The 17,460-nt window shown below is 41.7% G+C and overlaps 2 protein-coding genes across 10 annotated transcripts in view; one reads left to right on the top strand and one right to left on the bottom strand.

The window, feature by feature from the left end:
* Window positions 1-1,425, top strand: part of EIF2D (eukaryotic translation initiation factor 2D) — a 28,764-nt gene extending 27,339 nt beyond the window's left edge. For 4 of the 6 annotated variants that reach the window (XM_077334799.1, XM_077334803.1, XM_077334801.1 and 1 more), the window contains 2 exons: window positions 632-806; window positions 1,235-1,425. In XM_077334799.1, coding sequence (XP_077190914.1) covers window positions 632-806; window positions 1,235-1,305 — 246 coding nt within the window. In that variant the 3' untranslated portion in view covers window positions 1,306-1,425. The remainder of the gene's footprint in view (window positions 1-631; window positions 807-1,234) is intronic. The other 2 variants (XM_077334800.1, XM_077334804.1) reach the window with 1 other exon arrangement.
* Window positions 1,426-2,132: 707 nt separating this feature from the next.
* RASSF5 (Ras association domain family member 5) overlaps window positions 2,133-17,460 on the bottom strand; it is a 115,830-nt gene continuing 100,502 nt past the window's right edge. For all 4 annotated transcript variants that reach the window (XM_077334806.1, XM_077334807.1, XM_077334808.1 and 1 more), the window contains 4 exons: window positions 12,027-12,140; window positions 7,504-7,801; window positions 6,557-6,672; window positions 2,133-4,905 (listed from right to left, as the gene is read on the bottom strand). In XM_077334806.1, coding sequence (XP_077190921.1) covers window positions 4,753-4,905; window positions 6,557-6,672; window positions 7,504-7,801; window positions 12,027-12,140 — 681 coding nt within the window. In that variant the 3' untranslated portion in view covers window positions 2,133-4,752. The remainder of the gene's footprint in view (window positions 4,906-6,556; window positions 6,673-7,503; window positions 7,802-12,026; window positions 12,141-17,460) is intronic.

Raw genomic sequence — 17,460 nt, 5'->3', positions numbered from 1 at the left:
GGCTGTAGTTCAGGGTCCTGGATGTGAACCTTAAAGCCCTTCATAATCTGGGAGCCACATATCTAAGGCATCATCTCCTTCCGTATGTTCCTGTGCACCAGCTACAGTCAGCTGCCTCTTGACTACCCCACTACAGGAGGGCCACATTTGATCAACAAGGGTCTGACCTTTTCCATTACAGCTCCAGCTGTGTGGAATGGGCTCCCTCAAGAACTTCAGGGGGTTTAAATGGTAGGCATGATCTGGGACTTTCTATATTCTCTCTGGAATTAGCTGGGAATGTTTTAACTGTTATAAGCCGACATGAACCAAGAGAAAAAGCAGGATATAAATGTTTAATAGTTCATTTATTTTCACCAGCTAATAACCTGGATTTTTGAATTAGTGGTGCTGCTTGCCTAGAACAATAGGAGATCCCAGTAGAATGGTATATTAGACCAGGGGTAGTCAACCTGTGGTCCTCCAGATGTTCATGGACTACAATTCCCATGAGCCCCTGCCAGCAAACACTCACAACTCTGACAGGGGCTCATGGGAATTGTAGTCCATGGACATCTGGAGGACCACAGGTTGACTACCCCTGTACTAGACTATCCATAGTTGATAATGCAGTTCTCTCTCTCGCTTACAGGTAACAATAATTAAAAATCTGGAACTTTATGGCCTAGATCCACAGGCTGTTGCCAATATTCTTCAGCAAAAGGTCCAGGCCAGTGCCACGGTCACCACACTTCCAGGAACCAAGGATAGAGCTCAGGTCCAGATACAAGGCAATCAAATCAACCATCTGGCAAAACTGTTGCTAGGTAAGTACCTAGGAAACTGATAGCATTTTAGCTGCAATATTTATATTAATCAGTCCCAAATCTTGCAATTATGTAAAAAGTACCTTACATTAGCCAGGCAGCAGATTGTTCAACAATAATTGCTAAGTACTGCATCTATTCACAATTTGCATGGATGCCATGTACCATCTTAGAAGCAATTGCTTTTAGAGATGGTGCCTGTTTATGAAACATTTATATATCTGTCTTCTAAAAATAAAGAATGCCCTTGTCAGACCTATTTAACTGACTGAAATTCATCCAATTAAAAAGATTTTAAAAACAATCAGGCCTTATTATTATTTATAGGGCACGTTAGAGTCTTTGTAGAAAGTTCTAGATCCTCCTGTGCGTGAAGCGTTAGCCAAATGCAGATGGACTTACTTTGTGCATACTTGACTCTGTTGCAGAGGACTACCAGATCCATCGCAAGTACATCCAGGGCCTTGAGAAGGCACCAAAGACTGGCCGAAAGAAATAGCCAAGATTGAAGATTAGAGCACTGTTATTTATATATTATTTTATTCCTCAGAGATAAGTAATCTAACTGCTTTAACTATAAAAACAATGATTTTATTTAAAAAATAAATGGCTTCCCAGATGTTTTGCTGAGTTTTCACACAGTTGGTTGGGGATGTGCGCTATCTAAAAATATAAAGCAATTCACATCTGTTTAAAATTCTTAATCTAATTACCAGACAATTTTGTATTGGCAGGATTATGAAGATTAGATAGTTGACAATGCAAACCTAACCAGAGTTACACCCTCGTAAATCAGTGAGATTAGAAGAGTGCCCCTGTTTCAGATTACACTGTAATTATTTTTTCATTGAAAAAGCAGTCAGGAACAGGCAGGTCAAGGATACTGGTGAAACACTATAATCCATGTACCTATTAAGCTATATATCAACTCTTAAGATGGAGCAATAACACACAACAGGATAGATGATGTAGATGATCAATTCCTCCACATTTTCATTCCCAAATGATCACACCCCCCCAAAAAAAAAAATCTCCAGAAGCCAGCCTGGCCTGGAGGAAATTCACCTCTGAGTATGGTATGCAAACTGCAAGTAGTGTACTTGAAAAGGAGCTGGGAGACCCAGGTTCAAATCACTCTCCCATGGAAGTTCATTGGGTGACTTCTGGCAAGGGACTGAGGAGAACTATATGCATGCTGCTTTGGGCCCCCTGCAGGGAGAGTGGCCTGGGCTAAATAAACAAACTTTGCAATTGCATCTTTGCTTATGGAATGAAATACTAGTGAATACCAGCAGAGGGTGCAAGGCAATAACTCTTTGAAACTGCTTTTAACAGGAACTGTTTATTTTTAACAGCTTCTTACACAGTTTGTATCGCATGAACAAATTGCTTAGGAGCTTAAAAAAAAGCTGGAAGGTGACTTTTTAATGTCATAGGGTTAAACCAGTAGTAAAAATAAATTACAGCATTGCAAAAATGTATTTACCACATAAGCTTTTGCTAATTCCATTCTATACAGATTTTACATCTTTTACAATAGACCATTAAAGGGGGGGGGGGGAATTACACACACACATATGCAGGCAACACAATATACTAACAAAGGCACTGCCAGCAGTAGTCTGTGCTGCTTCAGGTGGGGGTCTAGCCTAATGCATCTCTAAGGCGTCTGCTCTGCCACAGCTCCAGTGGCTCTGCTTTCTCTTGCAGCTGGGGCATCACTAGTTTTGTTTCCTCTTTGTGCCCCATAACTATATCATATTTTTTTAAAAAACCCAAATAAACAAGCCTCCTGTTTTGCAGGAGGCTTAGTCAGCAGCATTCACATAAATTGCATAAGAAACCATGCCTTCTAGAAAAATATTCAAGACATGCTAAAGGGGAGCAGGAGCATGCCAGGCTCCAGAAAGCTGTTTATGTTCATTTTTGAAAAAGGAATACTTACCATTTCTAAGGGTCATATCAATGACTTGTAAAACTATCCTTGGTTGTTTCTGCCCCTAGTTCTCACTGGTGCCACAGTTGGCAGAATTCCTTTCTCAGTGGATTTCGCCAGCTGTTCCTGCAGGGTTGGTGAACATTCTGAATACTTTATATTCAGGGCATGGTGTTTTCATGTGCTTGTGTATGTCTCTTGCCTTCTTTGGGCCATGCCAGCGGTTCTTCTCAACCTTATTGGCAGCCTGGTGCTTTGATCCTTTTGGGATCCATGTAGGCAAGGGTACTTGGCAGGCCTCACACCACTTTCCCCAGGCTTACAGGGGCTGCCATTCCCACATTAAACATGATTAATGCAGTTTCCCTATTTTTGGACATGCGGCAGTCAAATTCGCACTCAAAACTCTGTTCTTGGGACAGGAACAATATTAGATCCTTTGACTCTCAGAGCCAGCAAGTATAGACAGGCAGGAAGACTTCCTCCCCTACTAATAGTGAGCTGTACCCACCATCCAGACAGTATTGGATATTGTTCGGCTCTAGCCATAATAGCTATGTGGGAACTGTTGTCCCATTGCCCTGTGCCAAAATGACTGAGTTGTGTGGATCTTTCACACTGAATCACCCAGACACTCTGGGCCTGGTAACTATCGCTACAATTCAGAGCTCTACTCACATGTGACCACCTCATAGATGAGCAACTCCAGCTATGTCAGAATGGCAGCTGAATCTGTTCACGTTTCCCAAGATAAAGAGAGCAGTAAGCAGGAGTCGTTCAAAGTTGCTTTACCTGCATTGTTTTTGACACTTGGCACCTTTCTCGTAATAGCTAGCTTATTGTCTTGTATTTTAAAAAATTCCCAGTATTGCACAGAAGAGCCTTGTAACAGAGATGAAAGCATGATAGCTGAAGGACACCGCATCTAAGGAATGACTAAATTGCTGACTTCTACAGGTCCCATTAACTTAAGTGTGTGAGATCTTTCCTTTTGCCATACTAGAACTAGTTGGTTGTAACTTGTACCACCTTCATCAGGTTAAGTTGCCTGCAATCGAAAACCCAGCTGCAGGGAAAGGGGACCTGCTGAGCAGGCAGCCACCAGCCTCCGGTTGCCTGTGTTCTGAGAACTGAATCCTCTCCTCCTCAGGTTCCTGACATAGTTTTCCTACTAGAAGACCGCCGTTTAGCACTGCATGCCAAAATCAGCTTATTGTCAGATTCCTTACAGTGGTCCCAGTTCCTATAGGACAAGAAGGAACTAAATTGGCAGTACTGAGGTTTAACTTAAAATATTAGGCTGGGGGCTTAACCAAGAAAACAGCCCTCCTGAGTTGCCTATTAAAAAAAATAAAATAAAAGCAGCTGACTTTCCCCCTGAGAAAATATAAACTCTTGCTCAAGGCCAACAACACTCTAAAGCACATCCGGATCAGTTCTAGTTCTCTAGCCTGCGCGATATCGCTTTAGCTAACTCTCTTCATACTGTGCAACCACAGTTTGGCCTCCCCTGCAGTGTCCACATGCGTACGCACACACACACACCAGAGCAATAAGATCCTTTGCTAATGCAGAGCTTCCGATACCACATTCTGCATGTGATGAAATGACCACCGAGAGCACATTCATTGCACTTCTGCCACACAGACAGACAGACACAAATCCAGCAGCCAAGGGATTGGCATTGAAAAGGAGGAAGAAGCTCGGAGGTTTGGTCTCACCCTCAGCATTTACAGGGCGAGCCACCCAATTCCTTGGACATTCAGCACTTGCTGCAAAGTTTCCTGGCTATGCCATTGAGTATGACTGTGGTGGAAGGAGAAGCAGCATTCATTTTTGGTTTCCGGAGGGCCGGTAGATTTGAAACTTCAATTCCCTTTCTGTAGTTACCAGCTCTGATCACGTCTTACACAGCAACCAACTGAAAGTGTCCTGAGAAAAAGTCTTGATTTTTAATGTTTTTTAAATAATTATGACAAGTTCATTGCTAGCCATGCTTCCAGGTTTTTTTTATCCAGGCTTCTCGTTGGCGTCTTTCAAGGCCTCCTGTAGTCTTTGTTTAAACTTGTTATACTTGTTCTGCACTTGCTGGATTTTGTCCTTTTCTTCCCTCTCAAGAATTACTAGGAAATTTTGTAGCTCTGGTATAGAGAAGGCATCCCACTGTGGAAGGAAAAACCCACAGAGACATTTTAGATTGGCAGATGGATAATATTTGTGTTGAAAGACCCATAAAATAATCTGTTCTTCCCTGTCCCACATTTTATCTCTGACAGGTACTGCTCCAGAATCTTCAGGATTAGACAATTGGGGGGGGGGGATCCATTGTGTCTTGGTATTAATACACAAAGAGAACCCTTGTGGGAGTGGGGATGTGGCTCAGTGGCACAGCATCTGCTTTGCTTGCAGAAGGTCCCACATTCAATCCCTGGTATCTCCACTTAAAACAATCACTTGGTAAGTGATATGAATCACTTCTAGCTAGCCACTGTGTGCCAGAGTAGACAACTGACCTTGATAGATCCTCAGTGGCCATACTTAATATAACACAGGTTGACATGCCCCAACAGAATGGCTTTCTAGAATCCAGACCACATATTTGATGAATCTCCAGTTCTATGGTTACAAATATGTGGACACAATCAGCTGTACAATTCTTTGTATTTTCTGCTCAAAGATGGCCTCACAATGGTACAAAGGCTTTTAGATCTATCTCAGCTTCAAGGTTTCAAGTATTTTGTGTGGGAGTAGAGCAAATTTAAGGGAATTTCAGGAAAGCATACTATGCACACACAGGGGACTGGTTTTCTTTCCAAAGCAAAACCTCCAGTCCACCTGTTCAACTTGTTTAGGACTGGCTTGGGGGGTTCAGTCAGAGCATCTTTGGAATAGAATACAGTGCAAGAAATTTGGCTGCATGCCTACAACTGTTTGGATCATAACTAGTACCTGAAGGTGAATACCTAAGTGTGTGAATACCTAAGACTCCTGAGAGATCAGCACTATAAGACCGAGACAAATTACATTCTGTGAGTAAACATAATGTATTTTCTATGGCCATGGCTTTTTGCCACAGCTGGCCTCACAGAACAGGATGTTATAAGCTGAATGAAGAAAGAGGTTAACTGTGTTGAAAAGGAAGGTTTTCAGTATTGCTAGATCCATGCTAAGCCTCTTTGTAGACTGCTGAGAAACAGCTCTGAATTTTCATGTTTTTAACATATGAAATATATCAGACATTGTTTAAATCTCCTAATTGCAGAACTACAGACCTGCCTACTCATTTTCCAAAAGACAGAAGGAAGAGGTGGGGTGATAGTTCCAGCCTTAGCATTGTGTTAAGCACAGTGGAGCCTTATTTTCTGCTTATCTTCATGCATGGGGATGGTGCTCCACCTATTTTTTATTTGAAAGGAAAGCAGTCTCCTCACACAGATTAGTTAAGCATAAATGCTAATCTATAATGCAACCACCCAGTTTATCTACCTTCTGCAAATTAACAATGAACATGTTGCGATTTTTTAAAATAAAAATCATGCAAGCCAAAGATTATGTCTGAAGGCCCTGCAGAAGACAGAGAAAGACTTTTATAAGTAAAATTTAAACAAAGAAAGGGGAAATGGGTATATTAATATTATAGGCCCAAGAAACCTTTGTATTTAGCATTCCTCCTATCTTTAGTTCCCAAGGTACAGGAAGTTTGCTTTTCCAACCCACTAAAATGCTGCCCTTCTGGATACAACTCTCCACTTGTTTCAGGCTGTTGTGTATCTTCAAAAAGTTAAGTGTGTTTGTGCAGGTCCCAGAGACGTACCTCAACTTCCCCGGTTTCATTCTCTTTCAACACAAAGCTGAGAACGTCTGTGTCAGGACCAGCTACAAGTCGGAGGTATAAAGGATATTCAGTTACCGAGAGCTTCTGGGAAAGAACTGCAAAGGAGGCAAACACAAAGGATTATTGCAGACCTGAGGCAACTGCATGCCAAATGTAAAAGTAACACATTTTCACTGTGAACAGAGTGTGGAACAATACTCAGAAGAAACTGAAATTTAGAAAAGCTGTCCTTTACCCATTGTGCTCACTAGAGGGTTGTTAAACTCTCAAGGACTGGATGGGAAACACTGCACCTTCCCACTGAAGCACAAGACTTTTTCCTTCCAAATTAGGACTGTTTGACATTCATTTCAAATTCCCTGGAACTGGGAAGTTTCCCGTTACTCTGATCTCAAGGAAAGGCAGTAAAGAATGCCCAGATAACTGGTTCGGCACTTAGAGTCTGCTGATGAAAGAGAAGACCTCTTGCCACAAGCACCTTTCTGTGGTTCTCAAGATGGATTGACTTACAATGAACCAGAAACACCTGTGTGTGCCTTACCGTATCCCTTGTTAGGGGATGGCAGCTTCTAGCCAGCACATGATTGGCCTAAACTGCCACTGGACAAGTAACTGTACTGATAAAGAGCCCAACCCAAGGTCACTTAGCAAAGGCAGGGATTTTGCTCCCTATTCCAAACTGCCTCTTCACTGGCAACAGGACTTAAGACCTCTGATTCCCACAAGAAGTAAAAAATTATTAGCAAACATCCATTTTAAAATTCCACTGTACTAATGTGGGCCACTCAAACTGGAGGAGGGGCACAAATAGATGTCATTGGCTTTAGTATTTGCATATGCAACATCTTCGCTGAGTTTGAAAATGAAGCCTGTCTGAGGTTGTAGGCAGCTCTCATTGGAAGCCTCTGAGGGCCTGTTTGTCTCACCCTGGCCGTCTTTCTGCATCTGCTTGAAAAGTGCAAATTTCTGCGGGTTGTCCACCACCATGAATTTCTTCAGAAGTCCCTGGATCACCTCACTGACAGTAGTAGTGCTGCTGATATGCAGCTGTTTGATGGCATCCAGCGGCAAGTAGAAGGACGTTCTCTTTTCTGTCATGTTGGCTACATTGACCTCTTTGAGAGCATCATAGATGGACTGTGGCCTGATGCCTGCTGGGACCGTCACAGGCCTGCGCAGTTTGAGGTGCACTTTGATGAAGCCTGTGTAAGTGCCATCGTCATTCTGCGGGGGGGAAAACCAAGAAAGTGATGCTTTATCAGAATAAGGAACGTTGGCGGCATTTGTTTTATCCCCTAGTTATTTGGAGCACAGGATTAATTTCCATGAAGAACTTCATTCCAGAAGCAACAAACTCACCATTCTTCCATAGCTATATTATTCCTTCCTGGTTATATAAATGTATTCCAAGTTAATCCAACCTGTAAGCACCCTGAGCTAAATGTTTTGGGAGATAAAACACATCATGGAAGACCCAAAACACCCTGTACCTCAAGTATGCAAGTTGGCAAGATCTCTTTGTCTCATTTAGCTGTAAAATGGCCCTTAAAGGTAAAGGTAAAGGTATCCCCTGTGCAAGCACCAAGTCATGTCTGACCCTTGGGGTGATGCCCTCTAGCGTTTTCATGGCAGACTCAATAGGGGGTGGTTTGCCAGTGCCTTCCCCAGTCATTACCGTTTACCCCCCAGCAAGCTGGGTACTCATTTTACTGACCTCAGAAGGATGGAAGGCTGAGTCAACCTTGAGCCGGCTGCTGGGATTGAACTCCCAGCCTCATGGGGAGAGCTTCAGACTGCATGTTGGCTGCCTTACCACTCTGCGCCACAAGAGGCTCTTATGAAATTTTTATTCTCTTGTTATTACTATTATTATTGCCACTCTGTTACTTCTATTTGATCTAAAAACTGAGTGTAATATATAGTTCCTTTACATTCCATGTGAACCGACTTCAGGGGAGGGCGGTATATAAATGTAATATGTAAAAATGTAAAAAAACAGTAAAATCAATGGCAACACATTGTCCCTATTTTGTTGCCATGTTCCACATAAAACTACCTATGCAACAAGGAACCTGTGGAATAAAACCCCATTTATTATGCAATTAAAATCGAGACCTGTCTCGAGTTAGATCAAGGTGGGTATCCTTGTTCATGTCTGTAGCAGTAGAAAAGAGCAAGAGTCCAGTAGCACCATAAAGGGAAAGGGAAAGGTATCCCCTGTGCAAGCACTAAGTCATGTCTGACCCTTGGGGTGACGCCCTCCACCGTTTTCATGGCAGACTCAATACGGGGTAGTTTGCCAGTGTCTTCCCCAGTCATGACCGTTTACCCCCCAGCAGCAAGCTGGGTACTCATTTTACCGACCTCGGAAGGATGGAAGGCTGAGTCAACCTTGAGCCGGCTGCTGGGATCGAACTCCCAGCCTCATGGGCAGAGCTTTCAGACGGCTGCCTTACCACTCTGCACCACAAGAGGCTCTTAAAATGGCCCTTAGAGCAGTTCAAAGCATTCATATTTTCATTAAACTGTTCAACATTCTGGAGTTATACTCCAATAATTTCTTTTATAATCATGGCTCTGTAGGGGCCCCTTTCTTTGACTTCCACGTAGATTATGTTTAATAGACAGTTCAAATAAATTTCTTGGCCCATGTCTTATTCTATTTTCTATAATATTTCTCCAATGCAATTGAAAAATGTTGTTACAAAGAAGCTATAACAAATCCCATACGTTTCCATTTCAGCTTCCCTCATTTGCTGTGATTTGGACATGATGGTGGTGACCATGAAGTGCCATAGGCCCAAAGCAACTGCTTTATGTGGACAAGGCAGTCAAACGATTCACTGAACTGAGTGAACAATGATCCCTTTCCAATAAAGTTTAAACAAGCTTTCCCTTTGTGCCTCTGTAGAAAATGCTATTTTTCTGGGAGCAATATATAGCCAAGAACCCCAAGCTGCAAGCAAATTCTCAATGTTTTGACAACCTGACTGGAAAAAAGTGAACACATCTGCTTCCACAGGCTGCACCACAGCAGGGGTAGGATGTATTCAACTTGACTCATCTGAGCTAGAACAATACAGCCACGACTATTTCTGGAAAATCATTTGTTAGTATTCGTGGGGGCACTGCAGTGGCTGTAGAATATTTCAACTGAGGACTCAAACTATCTATAGAACAGTCATCCAAGCTGCTATCTGGCTCACACCAATTATACAGCAGGGTCATGGACTAGGCTCTGAAGGACTGATGGAGAGTTCAAAATCCTCTAATATGTGGAGTCTGTCTTTTTTAAGAAAGCTGACCTCCTTACCAGAGCTGAGGTGATGGATTCTGTCTATATTCTGTCCATATTCCTTAACTGCACTTCACTAATGTGAGCACAGATATCTAGGGGGATCTACATGAAGTACAATCTGTTTTGAAACTGGCTGAGCTGACTTTTTTCTTCTTAAAGAAAAGCTATCACATTTGTATTCTGCCATTAGTTCAAAGCTCAGAAGGGCATGCACTGGAGCATTACATTTTACCCTCACAACTCTCTGAGGTAGAAGGTGAATGTGTGAGTGAGAAGTTACTGATCAATGCTTATGTAGGAAAAAATGTTTCATTTAAATTAGCTGTATTGCTCACAGACTCTGGTTTGCACCATTTTAGCTTTAAAATGAACTAATAGGTCATGCTAAAAATTAGTTTGTCTGTTGCATTCAACAGCTATAAGTAGGTCTTTCTTTGTACCCTCAGCTCGCTTTTTTTTGCCAGTACAATGCTCCTGATCAGGATAGCAACAGTTCAAGAGAGTTCAAGAACATTGTGATGCTCAAAATTTGTCTGACAGACTGTATGGACTTCAATAAGGAAACTACTGCAGTCTATACCAGACCAGCCAGAATGACTAACCAAGCCCTCTACCAGAGTTACTCAGATGAAAAGCAAAGGACTAAAGGAACAGGTGGCACATCAGTCATGACCCAAGTTATATTTCCATTTTGATAGAAGATTATGTCATGCTGAATGAACATCTGTCAGGCTAGTTTAATCAGCATTGGTAAGCAAAGCATCAGCCATGGAATAGGATGCACAACTGCATTTGGACTCTGCATTGACCAACTTTGTGCAAGAGGAATCAACACTGAATGAAGCAAGCCAATGCACTATCACTTAAAAGCCAAATTAATGAATCCATGCTTCCAATGAGGCATCGACTAATTCCTTGCAGCTATTATGAAGTTGTTTATAGATGAGATACTGATAATGTGATAACCTACCCTAAGTCTTTCTAATGGAGTGGTGGAAATGACAAGCATGTGCTGGCAGGGGCTCATGGGAATTGTAGTCTATGGACATCCGGAGAGCCACAGTTCGGCTACCCCTGTTCTATACAATGGGGTCACCACCACAATGGTGCCCACGAGTGCCACGGCACCCACCCACTTATTTCCTGGCAACTGGCAACTGTTTTCAGAAAGTGGATGGAGCTGGGAGGGGCTCCTGTCCAGCAGGGCTTCTGACTGGCTGATAGAGATCTGATTGGCTATGCAAATTAAGATAATGTTATTTACCAGACTGTTGGCTTTATTCTTTCTCATTCCTCTTTCCCAGTGATTTTTTTTAATTACTCATCTCACCTGAACTTGGGATGCTGTGTGTATGGCTCTGCCTCCTGCAGTGAATTTTTTTGTGGCTGTGGCTACCGCTTCGTAGCAAAATGCCAAAGGTGCCCCACAGGCTCAAAAAGGTTAGGGACCCCTACTGTACAATCTACAAAACATTTACAGTTTGCAGTTGATAAATCACAAGCTATTCTGCCAGACGCATTTCCATTAGACTGGCCAATTGTTTTACCAGAGTTCAGGTTCACTGGTAGTCTTCAAGCAAAGGTTGGATACACACTTTTCTTGGATGCTTTAGGATGCTTTGGGCTGATCCTATGTTGAGCAGGGGGTTGGACTAGATGGCCTGTGTGGCCCCTTCCAACTCTATGATTCTATTCTATGATTCTAGGTGCTAAACATGGCTTTTGCAGGGAAGAAGAAACAATGAATTATCTTTTAAATAGTATATGATTTGTCTTTCTGTCCTCTCTGATCATCCAGAAGCAGGTTTTATTTAGTTACTTCACTCCTGACTCCACCCAGCTAGCCAGTCCTCCTTGTGCAATACTGCACTGGTGCTCTATAGAGGAACTACTGCAATGGCAACAGATTATGGAAAGGATAGTGTGATCTCAAGAAAATCAGTCCCTCAACTGTTCTCCACAATGGTGATGGGATCTCTTGAGGAGATGGATGACCCCTCCTCAAGAATTTGCTCTTGGATACAGTATAGGAAGAAAGGCACCTTTTATCTGGAATGGAGCAAAAATTAGTTCACTTTTTTGCTTAGGTCACATTACAGTCTACTGAGCTGTACTGAAAGACAAATGTAATCCAGAAAACACAATACAAACCATCTTCATCAGCAAGCAGTTGTTGACTTTTGAATTGTAATTGTCAATCTTTTGTTTCAGCTCTTGGATGGTTGGAGCTCTGGGCTTTTCTTCTTCCACTGTTTTCGTTGCATTCTGGAACACAAAATGGGAAGCAACACTTGACACACACTTCCAGTATCCAGCTGGCTTATGTTATCTTTGGAATAATGTTTGTCTTCTATACAAGCTTGCCCTGTTGTGGAAGACTCATTCATTCCATTTTTTGCCCAAGGCATATTTTGTATGCACACTCACAAACATATGCTTCCTCTTCTCAGAAGTGCAGGCACATGGTTTGCTCTTTCCTGAATGCAACTAGAGAACTGCACAAGTAGCATCAAACTTATGCTTATCAAATTTACTCTTATCTGTCCTCCTATACCTCTGTCAGCTATACCATCTGGAACATGTCCACTTGCTAATCTTCCAGTGCAATGTAGGCCATCATGTGTCAACAGTGTCCTCCTGCTCTCTATATATGACAAATAGGTCAGTCTTTACAAACCAAAAGGATAATAATATCTCACAATATTCAGGAATGAGAGGGAGAACATTTCAATCTACCAGGATAATAATTCTGGTTGTTTATTTATTTATTTTTAGATTTATATCCCACCCCTCATTGCATTGCCAGCTCCGGGCGGATTACAACATAGCCATAATCATAAGAATATATATATTTGTTTAAGGGGGGGGGGAATCACCTGGGCATTGAATTAGGACTACTGTGAGAAGGTAGTTGTGAACTTCCTACATTCCGCAAGGTGTTGGACTAATGACCTCAGAGGTCCCTTCCAACTCTATGATTCTAAATTTATAAACAGTACAAAATTTAAAATTTAAATAATCTAAAAGCAGTCAATCAGCTGTATGGGCAGGCTAAAACAGAGAGCATGTTTGTGGTGATTTTTTGGGGGAGGAGGTATATAGGAAGCTCAAAGATGTTTAGTTAAATCATCTAGATGTTCATTGGCCCCAACCAAATAGATCACTGTAGCTAGGTGTTCTGGAGCCCGATTGGGCACTAGTAGCTTTGCCTGGTGAAGATGGTAAAATGCCAGCTGTTTTAACCTCTTGAGTCCCCAGCCTTCAACAAAGGAACATCAATGGGGAGACTAGAGTGGGAAACAACTGAACTGGGATTTATTCAAATGCTACATAATACTTACTCTCTCTTCCTTGGTTGAACTGGTATTTGTGGATTTTGTCTCACTAGAATTGTTAGTAGCCTAACAAAATCCCATGACTGCCCACTGCAGATGTTAAGGAGCTTATTTAAAACATTTTTGAACATTCCTCCCACTTTAAGGTCCCCAAGGCAGAAACAATTGAAACAATGAAAACAAGATACATGAATAGGGAGGAGGGTCCACGAGAATCAGTGAGGGATCACCATTTATTTATTTGTTTATTTATTTATTTTATTAGATTTATATAGACTACCCTCCCAACAAACTGGCTCACAGCGGTTTACAAAATTAATATAAAAACATAAAAGCAGATCTCCCATAAAACATCCCAGTATAAACATCCAGAAACTCTAGCATAAAAATGGCGGTATAAAATTCAAATAAAAAACTCCCATGCTTCAGCCCTCTGGCATTGGTGCAAATAGTGACCAGTGGTTGATGTTCAAAAACCAGGGTGGCAACCGGGGGCAACCATCAACAGCTTTAATGCTGCATCTGAACTCGGGGGGGGGCAGATCTCCATTAGCCAGGTAGGCACTGAGGAATTATGGCTCACACATAAAGAATTATTGATAGAACAGAGAGAATGGAAAGACTGGATTTAAACTAAAATCATTAGAACAATTACGGGAGAAAGGTAAATTAAAAGATTGGTGGCTTTTTGCTCAACTAAGAGAGAGATTCATTAGAGATAATAAAGAATTTGGATTTGAAAGTAAACCTATACTACTATTAACTAATGAAAAATAACAAACATTTGATAAGTAGAGGGTATAAAGAATTTTTGAGTTTGGATACTGAGACTGAAACTATTTAGGATGTTATGTTAATTTGGGCCAAGAATGTAGGACATGAGAGTCAATATGATGATTGGCAATTTATTTGGGGGAAAGGTTCTAACTTCTCAAATAATTATATAAAAGAAAATTTCTAAAAAATGCATTATTGGTGATATTTGACACCATCTAAAATCTCAAAGATGAGCAGGAAGGTGAACAATAAATGCTGGAAATATCATGAAGAGCCAGGTACATTTTATCACCAATAGTGGAATTGTCAAAAAGCAAAACAATTTTGGAGGGAAATTGAGGAAATTTCTAAAATTTTGAACAAAAAGATTAAATTTACACCAGAAGCTTATTTATTAGGCAGTTTAGAAAATTCCTTAAGAAATTATGTAGGAAATTTTTTGGGATATTTTTCAGTTTCAGCGAGAATTATAAGGGCAAAAAAGTGTAAGTCGGCAGAAACACCTACAATATATGAATGGCAATGTAAAGTTATGGAGTTGGCTAATCTTGCAACACTGACCATTAATGTAGAAGACAATTATACCTCAGACTTTGACACAAATTGGAAGCTATGGAAAATTTATATCGAACAAAAATGTAAAACAAAGATACAATTATAAATATTTAATAAGGTTGGCTCTATGTTTCTTAGAATTTTTGTTATATTAGATATTGATACAGGGGAAAAGGTTAAGAATTTTTTTCTTTGTAAGTAGAGTAGAGTTGGAAGTCATTTTTAAACCACGTTACTAATTTTCTTTTCTTCTTTTCTTTTACTACTTTTTTCTCACCTTATATGTATTGTATACCCTCTCATTTGCTATTTGGTAATCTGTATATAATTTTGTTCGGTATAAATAAAAAAGTTAAAAAATTAAGAACGAAAAAAAGAAAGAGAATAAACAGCAGAGAATAAACAATTTTGGATACACCTGGCATAGCCACAGGGATGCTAAAGTAGCTCATTAACTGAACAATGGGCTGTTTGTAACAAATTTGTCCTGTACCCAATGCTCCAGTTGATTAGATGGAGTGGCAGGTGCTAAACAATCAAGCTATTAAAGCATTTGATTTTTTTCATCAGTCTTGGGGAAATAATGTCAGTCAACCATGAGCTTCTAGCTCGCCGCCTCACCAATGCTGGGATTAGAGGGACTGCCCTCCAGTAGCTGATCTCCTTTCTCCAGGATAGCAGACTGAGGGTAGCAATAGGAGACAGTTCATCAAGCCGCCACCAGCTTGCATGTGGAGTCCCTCAGGGAGCAGTTCTCTCTCCAATCCTATTCAATATCTTTATGCACACTCTTGCTCAACTGGTACAGAGGTTTGGACTGGGCTGTCAACAATATGCTGATTGCATCCAGCACTTACTCCTGATGGATGACTGCCCTGATTCTCCCCGAGAAGCATTAGCCAGCTGCCTGGAAGCAGTGATGAGGTGGTTCAAGCTGAGGCATCTGAAGTTCAACCCTTCAAAGATGGAGGTCCTGTGGCTGGGCAGGAAAGGTCCAAGTGAGGAAGCGCATCTACCCAACCTGGATGTAGCTATCAGTGGTCCACTCCACCGGGAACCTAGCCATGATTCTTGATGCCTCCCTTTCAATGAGGGCTCAGGTCATGATAGTAGCACAGCTGGCATTTTATCACCTGCGCCAAGCCAAGCTACTAATGCCCTACTTGGCCCCAAAACACCTAGCTACAGTGATCCATACGACGGTCACATCTAGATTGGACTTCTGCAACTCGCTCTATGCAGGCCTGCCCTTAACCTTGATCCAGAAACTACAGCTGGTCCAGAATGCAGTGTCCAGGGTCCTCACATCAACTCCATGGAGGGCCCACATTTGGCCCATCCTCCAACAGCTGCACTAGCTTCCAGTCGAATTCCGGATCAGGCTTAAGGTTCTGGTAATCACCTTTAAAGCCATACACGGTTTGGGCCCAGTATACCTGAGGGACCACCTTTCTGCCTACACCCCTCAAAGAGCTTTGCACTCCATTACTTCCAACTACCTGGTGATCCCCAGCCCCGAGGAAGCTTGCGTAACCTCAACCAGGGCCAGAGCTTTCTCCATTCCAGCCCCCACCTGGTGGAACCAGCTCCCAGAGGACCTCAGGTGAAAATAATTGTTAACCTAAGGAAATACACACCAATGTTATCCCATGTTTACTCCTCAGAAGAGCAATCCTTCGGTACAAAGGGCCTTCAGTTTTTGTTCTTGTCCCGCAGTTCTCACCTCTCCCCATATCCCTCGTCCAGCCATCAACTCCCTCTGACAGCTCAGTGCATTTTGCCATACACCTTACTACTAGTCATTTGGAAGCCAAGTGCTGAGTTTTTGTGGGGTGTAATTGTTTTCAAAGTAGCTCACCAAATGAATATATAGTTAATACCACAATTAAAAACAGCTTAAAATTAAAACTGCGTCACAAACAAGTATACAGCTGATCGTAATGTTGGAACCATTCATAGGGAAAGCATCTGATTTCTATGGAAATCAGTAACACATCTGATGTGCAGTATATTCTCCCCATCCTGTTTTAAATACAGCAGTCAAAGAATCTATAGCCCCTGATGAACAGATCTTCTCCAATGAGTTTAAGAGGATCCCATTCAGCCCCAAACAGCTCTGTTCCTGAATCACGGTTCTCCCGATCCAGCTGAACATACCAAATGGAAATGAGAAAGGAAACAATCCAGGAAAAAACTTATCTGGGGTCAATTCCCAGTGCTATAATTGTTCAAACTCCCCACTAGCCTATTTAGATTCAGGCCTGCCGGAGGCAAATGGCACTTAATTCATTGTCTGGGCCATCTTCCAAGCGAGGCCATCAGATTCGCAGTCTATTTTTCCCTTCTTATATTTGAGTGCAAGACAGAGCTCAGTATTGATTACTTGCTCATTCAGAAGGTGACTCTGAATTAGGTGTGTATTGAAGCTATTCAAAGTAAGCCAATTAGGTATAGGAAGTGCATGCACAACATCACTTCTGCCGGACAAGTTTATGTACGATGGCCGTAATGGCAAGAATATATCAAATGATAACAATATGCTAGACCCAGTCTAGGAGGCAGCAGATTACTACAGCCTACTAAACTAGATTAGTATGGGAAAGAATCCACCCTCAACAAAGTCATTCTCAGTTCTTCTGAAGAAGGCTACCTACCCTGGAAACATTTTGGAAAATTTTCTTTCTTTGGGGGAAAAATATTTCCATAACAGCAAACCAAGCAGAGAGAGATTTTGATCAGAGACATTGTTTCCAATGGAGGGTCTCCCCCTTCGCAAGAGAACTTCTAGTTCTAATTCTACTATCTCTGTACACAGGTGGATCTTACAAACTGCAGTTGCAGCCACAAGGGAGCTGCATTTTCCCAGTGATATGTTCCGAAACATCTGTGTGTGAATGGCATGCATTTGGGGCCAATCA

Source organism: Paroedura picta, chromosome 4 (genome assembly GCF_049243985.1).
Source record: "Paroedura picta isolate Pp20150507F chromosome 4, Ppicta_v3.0, whole genome shotgun sequence".
Lineage (NCBI taxonomy): Eukaryota > Metazoa > Chordata > Lepidosauria > Squamata > Gekkonidae > Paroedura > Paroedura picta.
The sequence above is the reverse complement of the archived record's forward strand: the minus strand, read 5'-3'. Positions and strand labels throughout refer to the sequence as shown.